Source organism: Plasmodium brasilianum, chromosome 11, assembly GCF_023973825.1.
Source record: "Plasmodium brasilianum strain Bolivian I chromosome 11, whole genome shotgun sequence".
NCBI lineage: Eukaryota > Apicomplexa > Aconoidasida > Haemosporida > Plasmodiidae > Plasmodium > Plasmodium brasilianum.
This window is the reverse complement of record NC_090124.1, coordinates 154,768-170,946: the sequence shown is the minus strand read 5'-3', so window position 1 is coordinate 170,946 and position 16,179 is coordinate 154,768. Positions and strand designations below refer to the sequence as shown.

The 16,179-nt window shown below is 21.7% G+C and overlaps 3 protein-coding genes across 3 annotated transcripts; 1 reads left to right on the top strand and 2 right to left on the bottom strand.

Moving 5' to 3' along the window:
* Window positions 1–375: 375 nt before the first annotated feature.
* MKS88_003505 (uncharacterized protein) lies at window positions 376–3,210 on the bottom strand (the record flags this gene model as incomplete). The annotated part of the gene is made up of 1 exon (XM_067216602.1): window positions 376–3,210. The coding sequence occupies one exon, from the start codon at window positions 3,208–3,210 to the stop codon at window positions 376–378; it is 2,835 nt and encodes a 944-aa protein (XP_067072320.1).
* A 1,182-nt stretch (window positions 3,211–4,392) lies between these two features.
* Window positions 4,393–5,770, bottom strand: MKS88_003504 (U2 small nuclear ribonucleoprotein A'; the record flags this gene model as incomplete). The annotated part of the gene is made up of 5 exons (XM_067216600.1): window positions 4,393–4,412; window positions 4,577–4,707; window positions 4,830–4,912; window positions 5,069–5,283; window positions 5,692–5,770. The coding sequence occupies 5 exons, from the start codon at window positions 5,768–5,770 to the stop codon at window positions 4,393–4,395; spliced, it is 528 nt and encodes a 175-aa protein (XP_067072319.1).
* Window positions 5,771–15,336: 9,566 nt separating this feature from the next.
* Window positions 15,337–16,179, top strand: MKS88_003503 (uncharacterized protein; the record flags this gene model as incomplete). Its single annotated transcript, XM_067216599.1, has 2 exons — window positions 15,337–15,717; window positions 15,919–16,179. The coding sequence occupies 2 exons, from the start codon at window positions 15,337–15,339 to the stop codon at window positions 16,177–16,179; spliced, it is 642 nt and encodes a 213-aa protein (XP_067072318.1).

The following is a 16,179-nucleotide window of genomic DNA, read 5'->3' as shown; positions in this document are numbered from 1 at the left end:
GAACTATTGTAAAATATTAGAGAGCAGCTAACTATATGATATAACAATTTACTTAATTCAGTACCCCATATATATTTTCTTTACAATTATAGCAGAATTTTTGTAATTTCCCGTTGTGTAAATATACATACATCATGCATGTGAATGATGTCCTATTGATACGTGTGCCGTGCTCTGACTATTTCATATAAAACCCTTGTATGTTATTGGAGTCGTCCTAAATGATATGAGTGCAATTAAAAACAGTTTGTTCCCTTTATCTTCTGCTTGCAATATTTACATGAATTTTATATTTGATACATACTAAAACAATACAATTCATATTGGTTAGAACAATAAATGTGCTAACATATATATGACAAGTAACACTTAGAATTATACATTTCGAAACTCGAATTCTATTTTTTTGGGAGCGTTCATCAAAATAGTATTGTGTTCATATTTGAAAGCTAATGAGAGTTGAAGAATAAATGGGAATAAATCTCTGGGAATTTTATGATTTGAGTAGTAAACATAATTTTTATCAATTTTAAAATTTTGATGGTTTAATGTATTATGAAAAAGATCTCTTAATGTGAAATCCCTAAAAGTATCGAGTGTATAATTCGCATGTGTGTGAAAATTTGATATCGAGCTAACTTTTTCAATAGATATTTTATTTTTAATATTATTTGCAAAGATATTTGTATATTTTTGTTTAAATAATACTTCATATTTACTTTTTTCTTTTTTATTATGTTTTTTTTTGATAACTTTGTTTTGACTATTATTTTTTATTTTTTTTTTTTTTTTCTCTCTCTCATTTACGGTTTTGAGTTCTTTTTCGGAATCATTTTGATTTTCACCGCTGTTCTGTGACATATCATCAGTTTCATGTGTATTATTTGTCGTTCCGTCATATATGACTTGATAATTATGTGTATCTTCAATTTCATGATCTAAACTTAATTCCTCAAAAAGGATATCCTCATTTTGTTCGTATTCCTTATTGTTTGTATTTTCCATGTTAACCATATTATTTTGTAAATTGTTATTTGATGAAATGTCATTTTGTTCATTCGTACTATTACTCTTGTCATATATGTCGAAATTATAAATATCCATATAATTATTAATAACATTATTAAATATATTATATACATTATTTTTATGAATAAAACTATACTTTAAATTTGTATTAACTTCATTAAAAAAGTCAAATAATTTTCTTTTATTATAACTTAGGGAGAATATATTCATATGTGGCATATCTTTATAATAGATATTTTCATTTAGCATAACCGATAAGATTAATTCGTAAAAGTTGATCTCTTTTTCATGGGAATAAATCCATTTTTTTTTTATTTTTTGTTTTATATTCTTCGTTTTGCCTATAACTGTACTGTTACTTAATCTGACAAAGATTACATTTATGTTTACTTCTTTTATTTCGTCCTTTTTTTTATTAATATTTTTTTTTTCTCTTTCATTTATTTCTTTGGAAATACGAGAAATGGAGGATTCACCATTTAGCAAAGGTGCATTTGTTTGATTTTCTACACAGCCTAATTCGGTTGAGTTGGCATGATTTATCATTATGATATTACGCTCATTATTTTGCTCATTAGTTTGCTCATTATTTTGTTCATTATTTTGTTCATTATTTTGTTCATTATTTTGTTCATTATTTTGTTCATTATTTTGTTCATTATTTTGTTCATTATTTTGTTCATTATTTTGTTCATTATTTTGTTCATTATTTTGCTCATTATTTTTCCCAAAATTTCGCTCATCATTTTTCTCGTAATTATAGAAATCTTCATAATTTTTAATGTGAACAGAAAAATCATTTAGAATGTTTTTAAACTCTCTTTTATTATTTAACTTGTCTTTGCTTAATTTTTCTTCCTTTATAATTTGTTTTGTTTCCTTGATAGCTTCTTCTTCCTTTTTTATTTGTTCCATGTCTTCATATTTTGAATAACCGTATAAAAAAAATTCTTCATCTAATTTTTTTTTTTCTTCTTCCATTAATTCTTGAAGAGTTTTTATTTTATCTCCTTGCGATTCGGCTTGCTGTTCTGCGTGCGATTCAGACAAATCGTTGTTCGTTTGATTGTTTGCACCTTCTTCTTGTTCATTGCTTTCATTTAACTTTTGATTTTCCGCTTGTGAATTTTCCTGTTCCGAACCAACTTCACTGTTACTTTGATGATTTTCCTCCATCCTTAGTAGACTTTCTACATCTGTGATTTCATTATTCTGCATATCTTTAATATACATTTCTTTTATTTTTTGCAAATCTTCCTTGGATATCATTTCTTCTTGTTTTTTCTTATCATCTTCATTTTCTCCCTGTTCTTCAAGTTGTTCATCTATATTATTTGATATGTTATAAAAATTGATATTATTATAACAATTGTTAAAAATATTATGGAAGGCATTGTAAAGAGCCATACATTCATATTGCCAATTGCAATAATATATAACAAAGTAATATTCTTTTGTTGTTTCATTTTTTATTTTTATATTTTTAAAAAAATTATTTTTATCATCTTGTTCCATCTTAAACATGTTTGCCCAATCTTCTCTTTGAATTTTTTCTTTCTTATTAAAAAATTTGAATTTATCACCAAATTTATGTATAAAATCAGACACTATCTTTTGATTTCTTTCAACCAAACTAATATTTTTATAAGAGGAAAAACGTTCATTCGTGTGTAATTCATTTTTTTGTCTTTGTAATGACTCATTTCCCAGGGATTGCTTATAAATATTGTTCTTAAATTGTTCATGTTTGAATAAATTAATTACAAAAAAAATATATGTAAGTATTTCTTCACTATATTTAAAGGATTCATATTTGTATTTTTTTTCAACATTAATTGGGATATTATTACTTACATATTTAAAATTTGCATTAATATACAAGCTGTTTTCTTGTTTAATTTGTTCTCTTCTTTTTTTTTCTGCTTCAATTCTTTCTCTAATTTCGGCTTCAGTTTCATCATTCTTTTTATCACAGCTTAAAAGAGTTTTATTGCTATTCTCACTATTCTTCGTGCTATATATATTCGTTCTGGCCTTATGTTTTTTTTTATTCACCACATTATAACTTTTGGAAAAAAGGAACAAATTTGTTTTATTCGTTTCATATATTTTATCTACATTAAAGCATATGCAAATAAAATTGAAAATAATGCAGTAAACCAATTTAAAAAATAATTTCATGTTTTATGTCATCTTTTCAGTATTAAGTAATAAATACATAAAGTCATTTCATAGTCTTATTTGTGTTTTTACTCTACATAATACTTGGTTTTATTATTACCCAGCTTCAAGTATGAACTTGATAAAGGCAATAACTAAATTAAATTTTGTTATTTACTGTTATACCTAATTTGTATTATCATTTAAACAAATGAATTATTTTATTTTTACCAAATTTAAATTAGTTAAGTTTAATTTTTCCTGTTTGCCTTTTTTCGTTTCTTCAACTTTTGATTATTGCCATGAATTTCCGCAAAGGATATATTACACTACTTTGGGCTAATCACACCATAAAAGATTACTTAAATTGTGCGCTCGTGAAAATATACTAAGAGGCGCCGGGATCTACAAACATACGGCATACATATATATATGCATACATATAAACATATACGTACATATATAAATATATATATATATATATATATATATATATATATATATATTTATATACACGTATATGCAATGGCCGTGGATATGCTTTAACTAGTAAACGTTTTAATTGAACAAGCTAATTTGAATAAAAAAAGGATAGCTTATCCATGTTTCTCATTTAAATAATTGTTAAAACTATATAAAAATGATTTAGGTGTTACGTTTTAAAATTTTAACAGAGAAAAAAAAAAAAAAAAATAATAAATTAAAAATAGATTAAGAATAAATAAATAAATATATAAATCTGTATATTACTACATAAAAATAATTCTTTGTTTTTACCAAAAAAAGTTTAATTCATGAAAAAAATTAAAACATTTTGCTAAGTGTAACAGTGGAGATGCAAGAATATGAATAATAATATATAAAAAAAACTTATCGCTATGAGAATGATGAAAATACATATATATATTTATAAATATATAATTTTTATGTATATAAATTTTTATTTTGAGTTTATTTTCCAAAAAATAGCACATTAATTAAAAAAATGTATAAAGGTGTGTATATACTAAAATATGAAATATTCAAAAATTTTAAGTGTACGCCTTTTCCCTTTAATTATATATAAGAAAAATAAAAAAAATAAAAAAAAAGAATTTAATAACTACCCAGGTTTTTTATTTGATGTATACTTTTATAAAATGGTACTTTTATATAAACAAAAAAAAAAAAAAAAAAGAAATGTATAAAATGTGTAATAAGTCCTTAACTCGGTTGAATATTTTCTGTAAAAATTAAAAACAGTTAGAATGTTATGGATAATATGTACATAATAAGGAATGAGAAAAATAGACTAATTCGATGCTATTTAAATTATTTATAATAAAATATAAATAGTCACAATTGTATACATTCAGTAATTGTAGAATTAAAATCTTTTATTTAGTACCTTTTCTATGTGGATTGAAATTTTTCATTACTTCTGTTGCTGCTTCTCGATCCTTCATTTTTATTTTTTTAAAATCTAAGTATTTCAAAGATGGTAAATTATAAATTAAATACTCTCGGTAGTTTTCTAATCTATGAAAAGAAAAGAATTCCAAAAAAAAAAAAAAATGCATGAATATGAAAAGGTGCATATTTAAAAAATTGTAAAAAAAAAAAAAAAATTTATCATTTCATATATATTTGTGCATCATTACTTTGATACAGAATTTTCTAGTAAGCTAAGTCTCGTTAAATTTTTGGCTTTAAAAAGTGAGTTAAGATCAGTTAATTTTTCTATCTGCGAAAAATATTATGCAGGTGTTTATTTATATTATTTTTATGAATATATATATATTGGAGAAAAAATTTTACAAAATTGATATTCTTTCTACAGTAAATATATATTTTATGATAAACTCTTAAAATTATAAACATTTTTAATATGTCTTATTACCTTATTGTTGGTTAAAATTAACGAATTTAAATTAGGTATATTTTCAAATATATCACTATCAATTCTAGCTATTTTATTGTTGCATAATATTAATGTTTTCAACCTTTGCAGACATGGAATATTATTTAATTTAATTATTTCATTATCACTCAAATCAATACATTCAAAATAATCTTTAGTTACTCCTAAATTTTCAATTACACTTATTTTGTATCCTTAAAAAGTAAAGAAGACAAGAATAAAATTAATATATATAATAAAAACAAGCAAAAAAAAAAGAAAAAGAAAACAGAACAAGGTGATGAAGTGCTATAAAGGGGTTGTTTGTATGTACTTTTGGGGATAAGTTTTAATTTTATGTCTTTCTCGTTATTTATTAACAGTGATGCACATATAGTTACAGGTGTACATATATATAATGTATAAGTGTACATGTATGTGCACGCATATGTATATGTACACGAATTATACGTAATTTTAAAATTCATATACCATAATTTTACACAAATGGGTATATCTTATATACGCACAAGTTTCATTTTTAAGTATATATGAGTTCATTTACTATTTAAAACTTTTGATTTAGCTCTTAAAATTCTCTTTAATATGTTTTAATTAAATACCTCTTAAAGATATAGTGTTTTCATTAACTGGGTTTTTTGATTGATATGCCTCGTTTATCATATCTACTGTTATTCGCATTTTGCTTTTTTGTTCTTTTATGTTCTTATATGTTATTATGTGTTCTTATGCGTTCTTATATGTTTTCAAATAATTTTATGTGTTTTTATGCGTTCTTATATGTTTTCAAATATTTTTATGTGTTCTCATAAGTTTTCATGTGTTTTTATGTGTTTTTTTTTTTTAAGTTTTACATCACAAAAGTATATATGTGCTTTGTCCACCTTAATAAAAGTAAAATATGTTTCTACGTAATTTTAAATATTTTTCTCTTAAAAGTGGTTTAAACGTTTGTATAATTTAAAAAATTAAACATTGTTTTGGTAATCTTTAATTTACAATATCCTATTGAATATAAAAAGCTGACATATCTTGTGGATGGTTTTCTGAATTGTATTTATATATGATTATAAATGATTTTTTATTCTATTTGAAAAAATAAAAAAGGGACGATGGTACTACTATTAAAAAAAAATTTATCCAGCAAATATCTTTAAAAATTTTATTTTCCATGTATGTTGCTATAATTGTGATAAATTATTTATTTTTATAGAAAATTGTAGCAGCATTGTATTTTATGGTATTTATTATTTATTTTCTTTTTTTCGTTTATTATATTAATGTGCCTGCAGAGTATTTTCACTTAAAATGTTTTAAATTAAAATAAAAAACATTACATTCAAAATTTAAATATTTAATATTTTCTATATTTATATATAATTAAAGTTCTAATTATATTTGTATAACAAGGTAATGAATTTTTTTTTCATTCTTTCTTTATTGTTTTTTTATAAAACAAATTATATCTTTTATAATTCATATTTTTTTTAAAGTTTAACATAAAAGTTTAAATTTGTATGTAATAATTGGTTATTTTTATATGTATTAAAAACAAATATATATTAAATTATCTCTGGAGAAAAATGCATTTCCACTTTGTTATATTTGTTATATAGTGTAAATTAGTCTTTTCTCAATTTACAATGAATTATTTATACCTAGATGATGTACATTTTATGTTTGTAGTTTTATGGTGATTTTGTTTTTTCTTAAAATAAATATTTTGACATGTGCTTTTTCTTAATAATATAACATATATATGGGAATAAAATAAAACACTATTATAATTATAAGGATAAATAGTATTCTTTCTTTAATAAATTATAGAATATGTGTCAATTTAAACAAGTATATATATATATATATATATATATATATATATATATATATATATTATATATGTATATAAATGTGTATTTGTAAGGAAATGAACATTCATAATGGCAAAAAATGTAAGTCGCCCTAGTTAAAACATTTTTATAAATTGGAATAGCACGAATTGATGAATTGATTACATTTTAATTTTTTATTATGTTTAACATGAAGGTTGTTAAAAATGAATTGTTATGTAGAATAATTTTTGTATGAAAATTAATTTTTATGCTTTTACTGAGACAAGTTAGTCTAATACTATGTAAATATATCATATGGAGGGTAAATATTGCTTTAACGTAATATTCATAAAAAATGAGCGTTATTTTATATAATAAACGTACAAGAAGAAAAAATGAAAAAATGTATGTACTTGGAAGAATTTATGGCTTATCTTTCTTCAATTCATTTAAATATTCAATTTTTATTTCACTTGGTTTTTACGAGTAATAATAAGCGCAGTTCAGTTATAAAATTAATATAATAAAATGATATGCAAAAAATAATCTAAGGGCCGGTAGTTCAGCTGGATAGAATGCCCGACTACGGATCGGGAGGTCGTGGGTTCGACTCCTGCCCGGCCTAATAAAAAATTTTTTTTTAAATAAAATTTTATTGTAAGATATTTTGAAAATCCTTTATGGGTATAAAGCATTTTTTTTTCATTTCAAAATTTAATGTATGAATGAATCATTTTATAATATATAGTTCAATTATGTTATACTAATTAATTATTTTTTGAGAAAGTGTTTACGCTTTAAAAACATATATATTGTATAATATTTATAGTTCAATAACACAAGTTAGACTATTTTATTAGTTTATAAAATAAGTCATGCAAAAAAAGGCTTAATTATGGATTAAAACAAAAGAAAATATAATATGAAATATACACTTTAAAGGATTTTAATAAAGGAGAACAGATGTGTGTTGATTTATAAGAAAGTGATTATATAATCTTCAAAACTGCTAATTTTTAAGGCAAAGCCATAAAGTTTTGCAAATCTGGTTGAATCATTCGAATGAAGAAAATTCTTTTAATTTTATAATAATTTTTTTAATAGTAAATTTTTGGAATAATATAAAAATGTTATTTTAACAGAATAAATACGACTAATGCAAGAGTTCTTTATATATAAATAATGCTCATTTTTTCGTAACTCTTCTGTATTAAAAATTTTTAATGTTTAAATAGTACTTGCACAATTGGATTGATAAATTTATTTATTTAGTCCTTTTTAGTCCTTTTATTTGTTTAATTTTAATATTTTTTAATTATTCATTTTAAAAATGATCAAATTTTCTTTAAAACGTTATATGGTTCATATATTGTGAATAGATTAAGAATCTTGTTATGATATCATTTGAATATTTACATATTTTATTTATATGTAATATACATATATATATATTATTTTTTGTATCCTCAACCATTATAATTTTCTTTTAATATTATTTTCTTTTAATATTTTTTAATATTAATTTTATATATATTTTTTTCATTTATATTTTTCCTATGAATTTGAGCCCAGAGGGATTCGAACCCCCAGCCTTCTGATCTGGAGTCAGACGCGCTACCGTTGCGCCATAGGCCCAATAAGTTATATAAAGCATTCAATGAGTTTTATTAAATCATAGGATTATTTATGAAATAAAATTTTCTCCCTATCAAAATAATATATTCTGTATGTTCAAATATATTTATATCACATTTTTTTTATTGCTCGTTTTTTATTTATTATATGCACTTGCGTAAGAAATATATTATAACACATATTTTAAAAATCGAGTTTTACCCCTTTCCTAATATTTTAAGTTTATTCATACATTGTTCATGTTTAAAATATATAATATAAATTCAAAAGCTTATAAATATAAACGTATATATGTATATATATGTACATAAAAATTTTTATGGTAACCATTATTTATATTGAAATTGCATTATCGATAATTTTGGAGTTCATAAAAATTAAATGTTCCAAATAAATTTTATGTTAATGTTATTTTCTAAGAATAATGTAAAGAAAAGTAATCATATTTTTATTTTTGAAAAGTTAAAAAAAAAAAAAGATGGAAGGTCGAATAATTCATGTTAATACAAATGGTTTATTTTTATTTATGTTTCATTTCGTTTCATTTTATAAAAAATTTATTACCATATTTAAAAATATTTTTCTTTATTCTGTAAAATTTTCGAAACCTTTTAGAATTTAATTTATGAGTTATCCATGGATTTTTATTTTTATATATTTGCAATATGAGAAAAATGTTTAATCATGTATATAAATACTTTTTTAACTAAAGAGCATAAAATGCTTTAAACGTATTAGCACCAGTGGCGTAATTGGATAGCGCAATGCCTTCCTAAGGCAAAGGTTATGGGTTCGAGTCCCATCTGGTGTAATAAAATAATAAAAATATGTTTATCGTTATATTTAGCATTTTAATATTAAACTAAAATATTTTAAAATTTTTCTACAAAAAAGGTAAAGAAAAATGCGTTAATATATATATATATTTATTGACATTTTTTTAATTTTTTGTAATATTTTTGTACTAGCTAATATATTAAAAAAAAATAGGTAGGACGTAAAATTAATGAATAAACAGGAATAAAAAGGAAAAAGAAGCATTATTTGATGATTAATATTACACATTTTAAATTTGTAATATAAATGTAAAAGTTAAAAATTTTTAAATTCGTATATAATTATATATATATTTAAAAATTTTATATATATATATATATTTAAAAATTGTACATATATTATATATATATATATATATATTAAAAGAGTACGAATTTTATGTATAATCGTTGAAATTTATCTTAGTGTAGTAAAATAATACCTGTACAAAAATGCTTATTTTTTATGACTTATGCGTTAGTAAATATAAAATAAAGTTGAAATTATTTACTTATTTTATTGCTTGAAATACAAATAACTTTATGAAACATAATTTTTATATATCTAGAAGAACTGCAAAAATAAATTTTTCAATAAGAAATTTACTACGTTACAAAAAACAGTTACTATTTATTCAAAATTGTGTTAAAATTAATATTGAAATTTTTACTTTACATAAATGTGAAAAAATAATGAAATCGTAGTGGAAAAAACTTTAGTAAGATCATTTCATAATTAAAAGTTAATAAACGTATGTGTATATATACTCAACTATATATAACAGTTAAAGGGGTAAAAGTGTAGCATAAATAATTTTATGTGAATAATATAAAACCTTAGTGGTTAAAATGGTTAACTATTTTTTTTATGAAAAATGTTAAAATAACCATTTCATCTTGAAGTTTTATATTTGTGGTGACAAGGTGAAATTTTGACTGATTAATACCTAACCAAAAAAATTGCTTTAGGTTTTATTATATTTAGAAAATTTTTATATTGTGAAGTAATAAATGAACCAAAGGAATATAAAAACGAATGGTGTAAGGCGTAACTTACATCATTTAATAATATTTTATACGTATAATTAATACTTGAATTATTGGTGGATTTTATTTTTCTCAAAATATGTGGTGTAAATATTATTAAATTTTTATACGCATATAGTATTAGTATTATTTATTCAAAAGAACATTGATGTAAATGAAGAATGAATGTTTGCCTTATTAAGTAAATAATGTAATAAATAATACAATAATTATGTCATTCTACCTTCACAGGCGATAAGCCAAATTTAAGCTAAAATTTAATCAAATAATAGCGTATTTTGCTATTCTTTGTGTATATCAGTAAAATGAATTTTTTATTATGTTGATAAAAAATTAATAAAAACTTTTTTTAAGTTTAATTTGTCAATAAAAATAGGGCGCGCACGGATTTGAACCATGGACCCGCTGATCTGCAGTCAGCTGCTCTACCGCTGAGCTACACGCCCATTTAATGATTATATTAAAAGGTAAACGATTATTTAATAATTATAAAGTTATATATAACTTTAAATATAACTGGTAAGAAATCTTCACACATTTTTCGAAATGTAAATAAACTAAGTAAAAATAACAAAAGTGATGATATGCTAACAAATATTTTTATTTTCTCAAATCATAATTATATTCAATCATATTTAAGATTTGTTTAACAATTGAATTGAACTGCAGAATATATTTTTTGGTATGCAACAAAAATTATGGTTTTTTTTTTTTTAAAAGATAAAATTTTCTTTTTAAATTTAAATATTTTATTGATATATTAATTTAATGCCCCTCTTTATAGAATTAATAAAAAAAAAAAGCATAAGAATAAATATCCATAAATGTACATATATATATATATATATGTATGAAGATAAATTAAAATGAGCGTATGTAGCATTTGCTGTAGTTGCTTTAGCATATAATTTTACTTATATATATAAAATGGTAGGAGCGCAAATAAATGTAAGCATCTGTGGTCTAGTGGTAGAATACTTCGTTGCCATCGAAGTGACCCGGGTTCGATTCCCGGCAGATGCATTAAAGGAAATTTTAAGGAAATTTTAAGAACAATTTTTATGGTACTTAAAATAAGTTTTAATTTTTATCAATTTTCATAAAAAACAGGGTTGTGGCATAAAAAATAAATAATTTTTATACTTTCTTTTTTAGGTAAGCAAAAATATTAAATAAAATTGTCGACTGAATATTATAAATGTACCTTTGATTTTTTAGGTAGTTATTAACCGTTCAAAAATGAAAAAGAAACATTTAAAATAGGTTTAAGTTTTTTTTTTTCTTTTTAATTTTTAACAAAATACATTTCTTATACAGAAATCACGTCTGAGCAGTTTTTATAAATTTTATTTTTTATATTTTTTGTTTAATAAGTTTAAGAAAAGTTTTTAAAGGATTACTGCTTATTTTCTTGTCGATAGTGTGACAATTTTATTTAATTTATACTTTATTTTTTTTTTACGATATTGTGACATTTGCTAATTTATTAATGAAATATAATATATATATAATATAATATATATATATATATATTTATTGTGTGAGTTAAAACGTATATAAAGTGTATATGCCCTTTTTATAAATATATTGTATAAAAAAAGAATAAAGAATATTCATTATATTTATGGAGAGGCATAAAAGAAATGTAGTATCTTATTTTTTGTATTTTTATGTATGTAAATATATATTTTTTATTTTTTTGTGTATATTTTTTTAATAATCTTAAAAGAGGAAGCTACTTAAATGGAAAAATTAATATCTTTTGATTGCTTCATAATTATTTTTCCTTTGTGTAATTAAATTTAAGTATAACGTTGATGGGGACATTAAATTTGTTGAAAGTGAAAATATGTACATTTATATATAATTTAAATATTATAAAACTAAACGTAACTGTATATCTTTAAGAACGTAATTATTTTAAAGAAACTGCGAAAAACAGAACTGAGTGTAGTTCCTATTATTTAATAGGTGATATAATAGAATTAAAATTAATTTTCAACTTTTTAAATGTAAACATGTTTATGTACCTTTGATCAGCTGTAATAATTGTAAATCATTATTTGAAGCTCATATAATAACAATTTAATGAATGGAAAAAAGTGAAGTCATAATGCTTGGTCCTTATATTTCTATGATTTAGAATGGACGTATATATATATATATATATATACATATGTGTATATATGTACGTTGAGTTAATTATGTTATATTTAACCTATATAGTTACGCACATTTTTGTAGTTTTCGTTCACAAGTATTTGTTTTAATAAATTCAGTATTAATGAAAAGGAAGAAATAATTCAATTGTATTAATCCCTCTTTATTTTAATATTACAACACAGTTAAATGTGCGAAATAGTTACAACTACCAACAGTGAAATATACCTCTATTGACATATTTTTTAATAGTTCTATGTGTTTTTTTTGTTAATGTACCTTTATATAATTATTTACTTTATTTTAAAAATGTATAATGAATGAAAAACAAAACTGTATTAAAACGCTAATAATGGTATTTCATTTAACCCATTACATATATATATACATATATATGAAATGTTTTGTATTTAGTAGAACTTAAAATAAAAGGAGAAAGTATATAGCAAAGTTAAATGTTTGAACACTACATAAAAATGGTGTATAAAGGATATCTTTAAAATAATTGAAAATAGGGTTGGTTTAATATCACATACACAGTTGCTAGAATAATGGGATCTAATAATATATTAGATTAATATAAATAAAAATAAAAAATTGAAAAGAAACATGAATTAAAATTATAAATAACATCTGTACCGAACGACACTAAATTATAAACAATTATATCATTGGTAACTTAAAATAGAAATAATTTTGAATTAATAAAAAAAAAAAAAACAAAAAACAAAATTGAATTTTATAATAAAAGAATTGGTTATTTTAAAGAAACATTAAAACTGTTTTTACAATAGTTGTTATTTGTACAACGTGTTTATGAAAATAAAAATTTCACAATAATAATAAGTTTATTTAAAAATGCTTTTACAAAATTGTTCCTTTTATCTTATATTTAAATATTCAAAATATTTGAAAACTATAGTGAAATTAATTTTTTAAATCTAGGGTATTCTCATTATACAGCAACATGAAATTAAATTCCTTTTAGTGTTCATTAGGAAACATTAATTTTTTTAAAATATAATTTTCTAGACACTTAGAATTGTATATTTTATGTACGAAACAAATTTTAATTGTTATATATGGAAAGTAACGGATTGTCATAATTATGTTTTACTTTCAATATAGAAATTCTAAAATTACAATACCAAAAAAAAAAAAAAAAAAGGTTGCAAGAAATAATATATTTCAATACAATTTATTAGTAAAAATTGTATTACGCAGCATATATTTGCAGATTGGTTTTTTATGTAGAATAACTTAATACCATTTTTATAAATACTATAAATTTCATATTTTACCTTTAATTTGATAAATGGGAATGTTTATATAAAAATACAAATGGAAAAACAATTTAATTATATAGCAATACAACATAAAAGTTATGTAATATATATTATATATGGTATTTATGTATGTATTGATAATAATTTTCGTTCCCCTACCCCCCTTGCATAATTATATATTTTTTATAATTACTTATTACTAATTATTATATTATTTTTAATTAATCTAAATATAAAAAATACGTGGCGGTTTCTTCTCTTTTAATGTTTATAAAAAATAAAATAAATAGAATCAGAGCATTCAGTTATATATTAAATTAAAATGCAACGCCATCAATGAGAAGAGCGGTTCTTCGTCATCTTTTTTTTTTACATATTTATATTAATATAAATACAACAATAAATAATTTATATATGCTTAACAAGTATTCATTTTCTAGAATTATATTATTATGTATATATTACCTTTATTTAATGTTTAACAAAAATATAATATTATAAAATGTATACTTCATATTTCTGGCACTTTAGCAGTTATTTTTAGTTATATAGCTTTTTCTTTCTTTCTTTTTTTTTTTTTTTTTTTTTTTTTTTTTTTTTTTTTTATTAGAAAAGAAAATTGTATTTCTATATTTTATGTATTTTTCTTTAAAAAAAAAAAAACATATACTTTTTTATATTAATTATATAATATAATAATATAAATTATTTATATATAAAATTTAGAATAAATTAATAATAATCTGTTACTAATTTCAACAAGAATTAAGCTTTTTTTATATTAAGTTAAACAGCATTATAATTTTTTTTCTATATGAACGTATTTTATTTTTCTTAAAATTAATTTTTTGCATTATTTTTTATTCAATTAGAATTTCAAAAACATAATTATATTTATAAGAAAATAGATAAAAAATAGATTTTATCTTTTCGGAAAATCATATATAATATTATATAATACTTAATGCATTGTAGAACTACAAATGTAGATGAATATATACTAGTTTCTAGGTTTATTTAATATCATACATGATACATATATGTACTACTTACATATGTACATATATAATATATACATACATAAATACATAAATGGTCGTTTTATACAAACATTTTAAACTAAAAAATATAAAAACCTGCGGCGTTTTTACAGTTATTTAATCATTTCTCCATGTTTATTATTTTACAATTTTTTTTACCCAAAGATTAAAAAATTGTTTTATATATATATATATAAAATAATAGCATTATATTACTTTTTTTTTTTTTTTTTTGTTTAGAAACCATTTATTAATAATAAATATAATAAAACAACAGAAAAATCATAAAGATATAATAACTTATATATTAGCTTCTTCTGTACATAATTAATATTTCACTTTAAAAAAGAATTTTTATTTAATTTAATTTAATTAAATTTTTTTTTTTTTTTTTATTATTAATAATTACATTGCAAATCTTATTAAGCGAAAATGGAAAATAAATTAAAATGTTCTGGACCTAATGTACATGAGAAATCTGATGTTGCAGATAGTAAAGATACTATTCCAATATTGGAGGAAAAAAATGCATCAAATTCATCCTTATCCTCATATATTTCTAGTGCTACTGGGTATATGTCAGATTTTTTTAGTAGCTTTTTAAATGTTAATGAAAAAGATGGAGAAAAAAAAAAAGATGATGATGATGATGAAGAAGAAAAAGGTAGTTGCCGTAAGAAGAAATCAGCATTAGAAGCTATGAAGGAAGGTTCTAAAAATATCTTTACTATGAAAACGATGCTTATGTTGTCACTATTGTTTTTCGTTGCAACTATATTTTATTTGTACAGAGAAGGCCATTTTAATGCATTAGTAATATTTCATATATTTGAAAATTTGTTTTTGTTTTATTTTTCATTCATTTATGTTTCCTTTTTAATTATTAAATACTATAAATGGTATTAGAAAAAAAAAGGTGTGGTAATGTGTATTATATACACATGCACCCAAGAATGTGTTTTTATATGCATGTGTGCAAAAATATAATTATTATATATTATTATTTAATTACAGAAAACCCTAGTTCCTGCGGGATTTCTAGCTGGACATGGTGCACACCATGTATGTACATGCAAACATAAAGCAGCACAAGCTGTGGGTAATGCTGCAAAAGCAGTTGGGGGATGCGCGTGCCAAAGAGCTAAACAAATGGCAGAAGCAGCGGCTAGAGCGGCTGCTAACGCATCAAATAATGCGGCAGTTGGAGCGGAAGCTGTTAGAGCTGGTGTTGGAGCGGAAGCTGTTTCAGGTGTTGCAGCGGTACGTGCATTATAA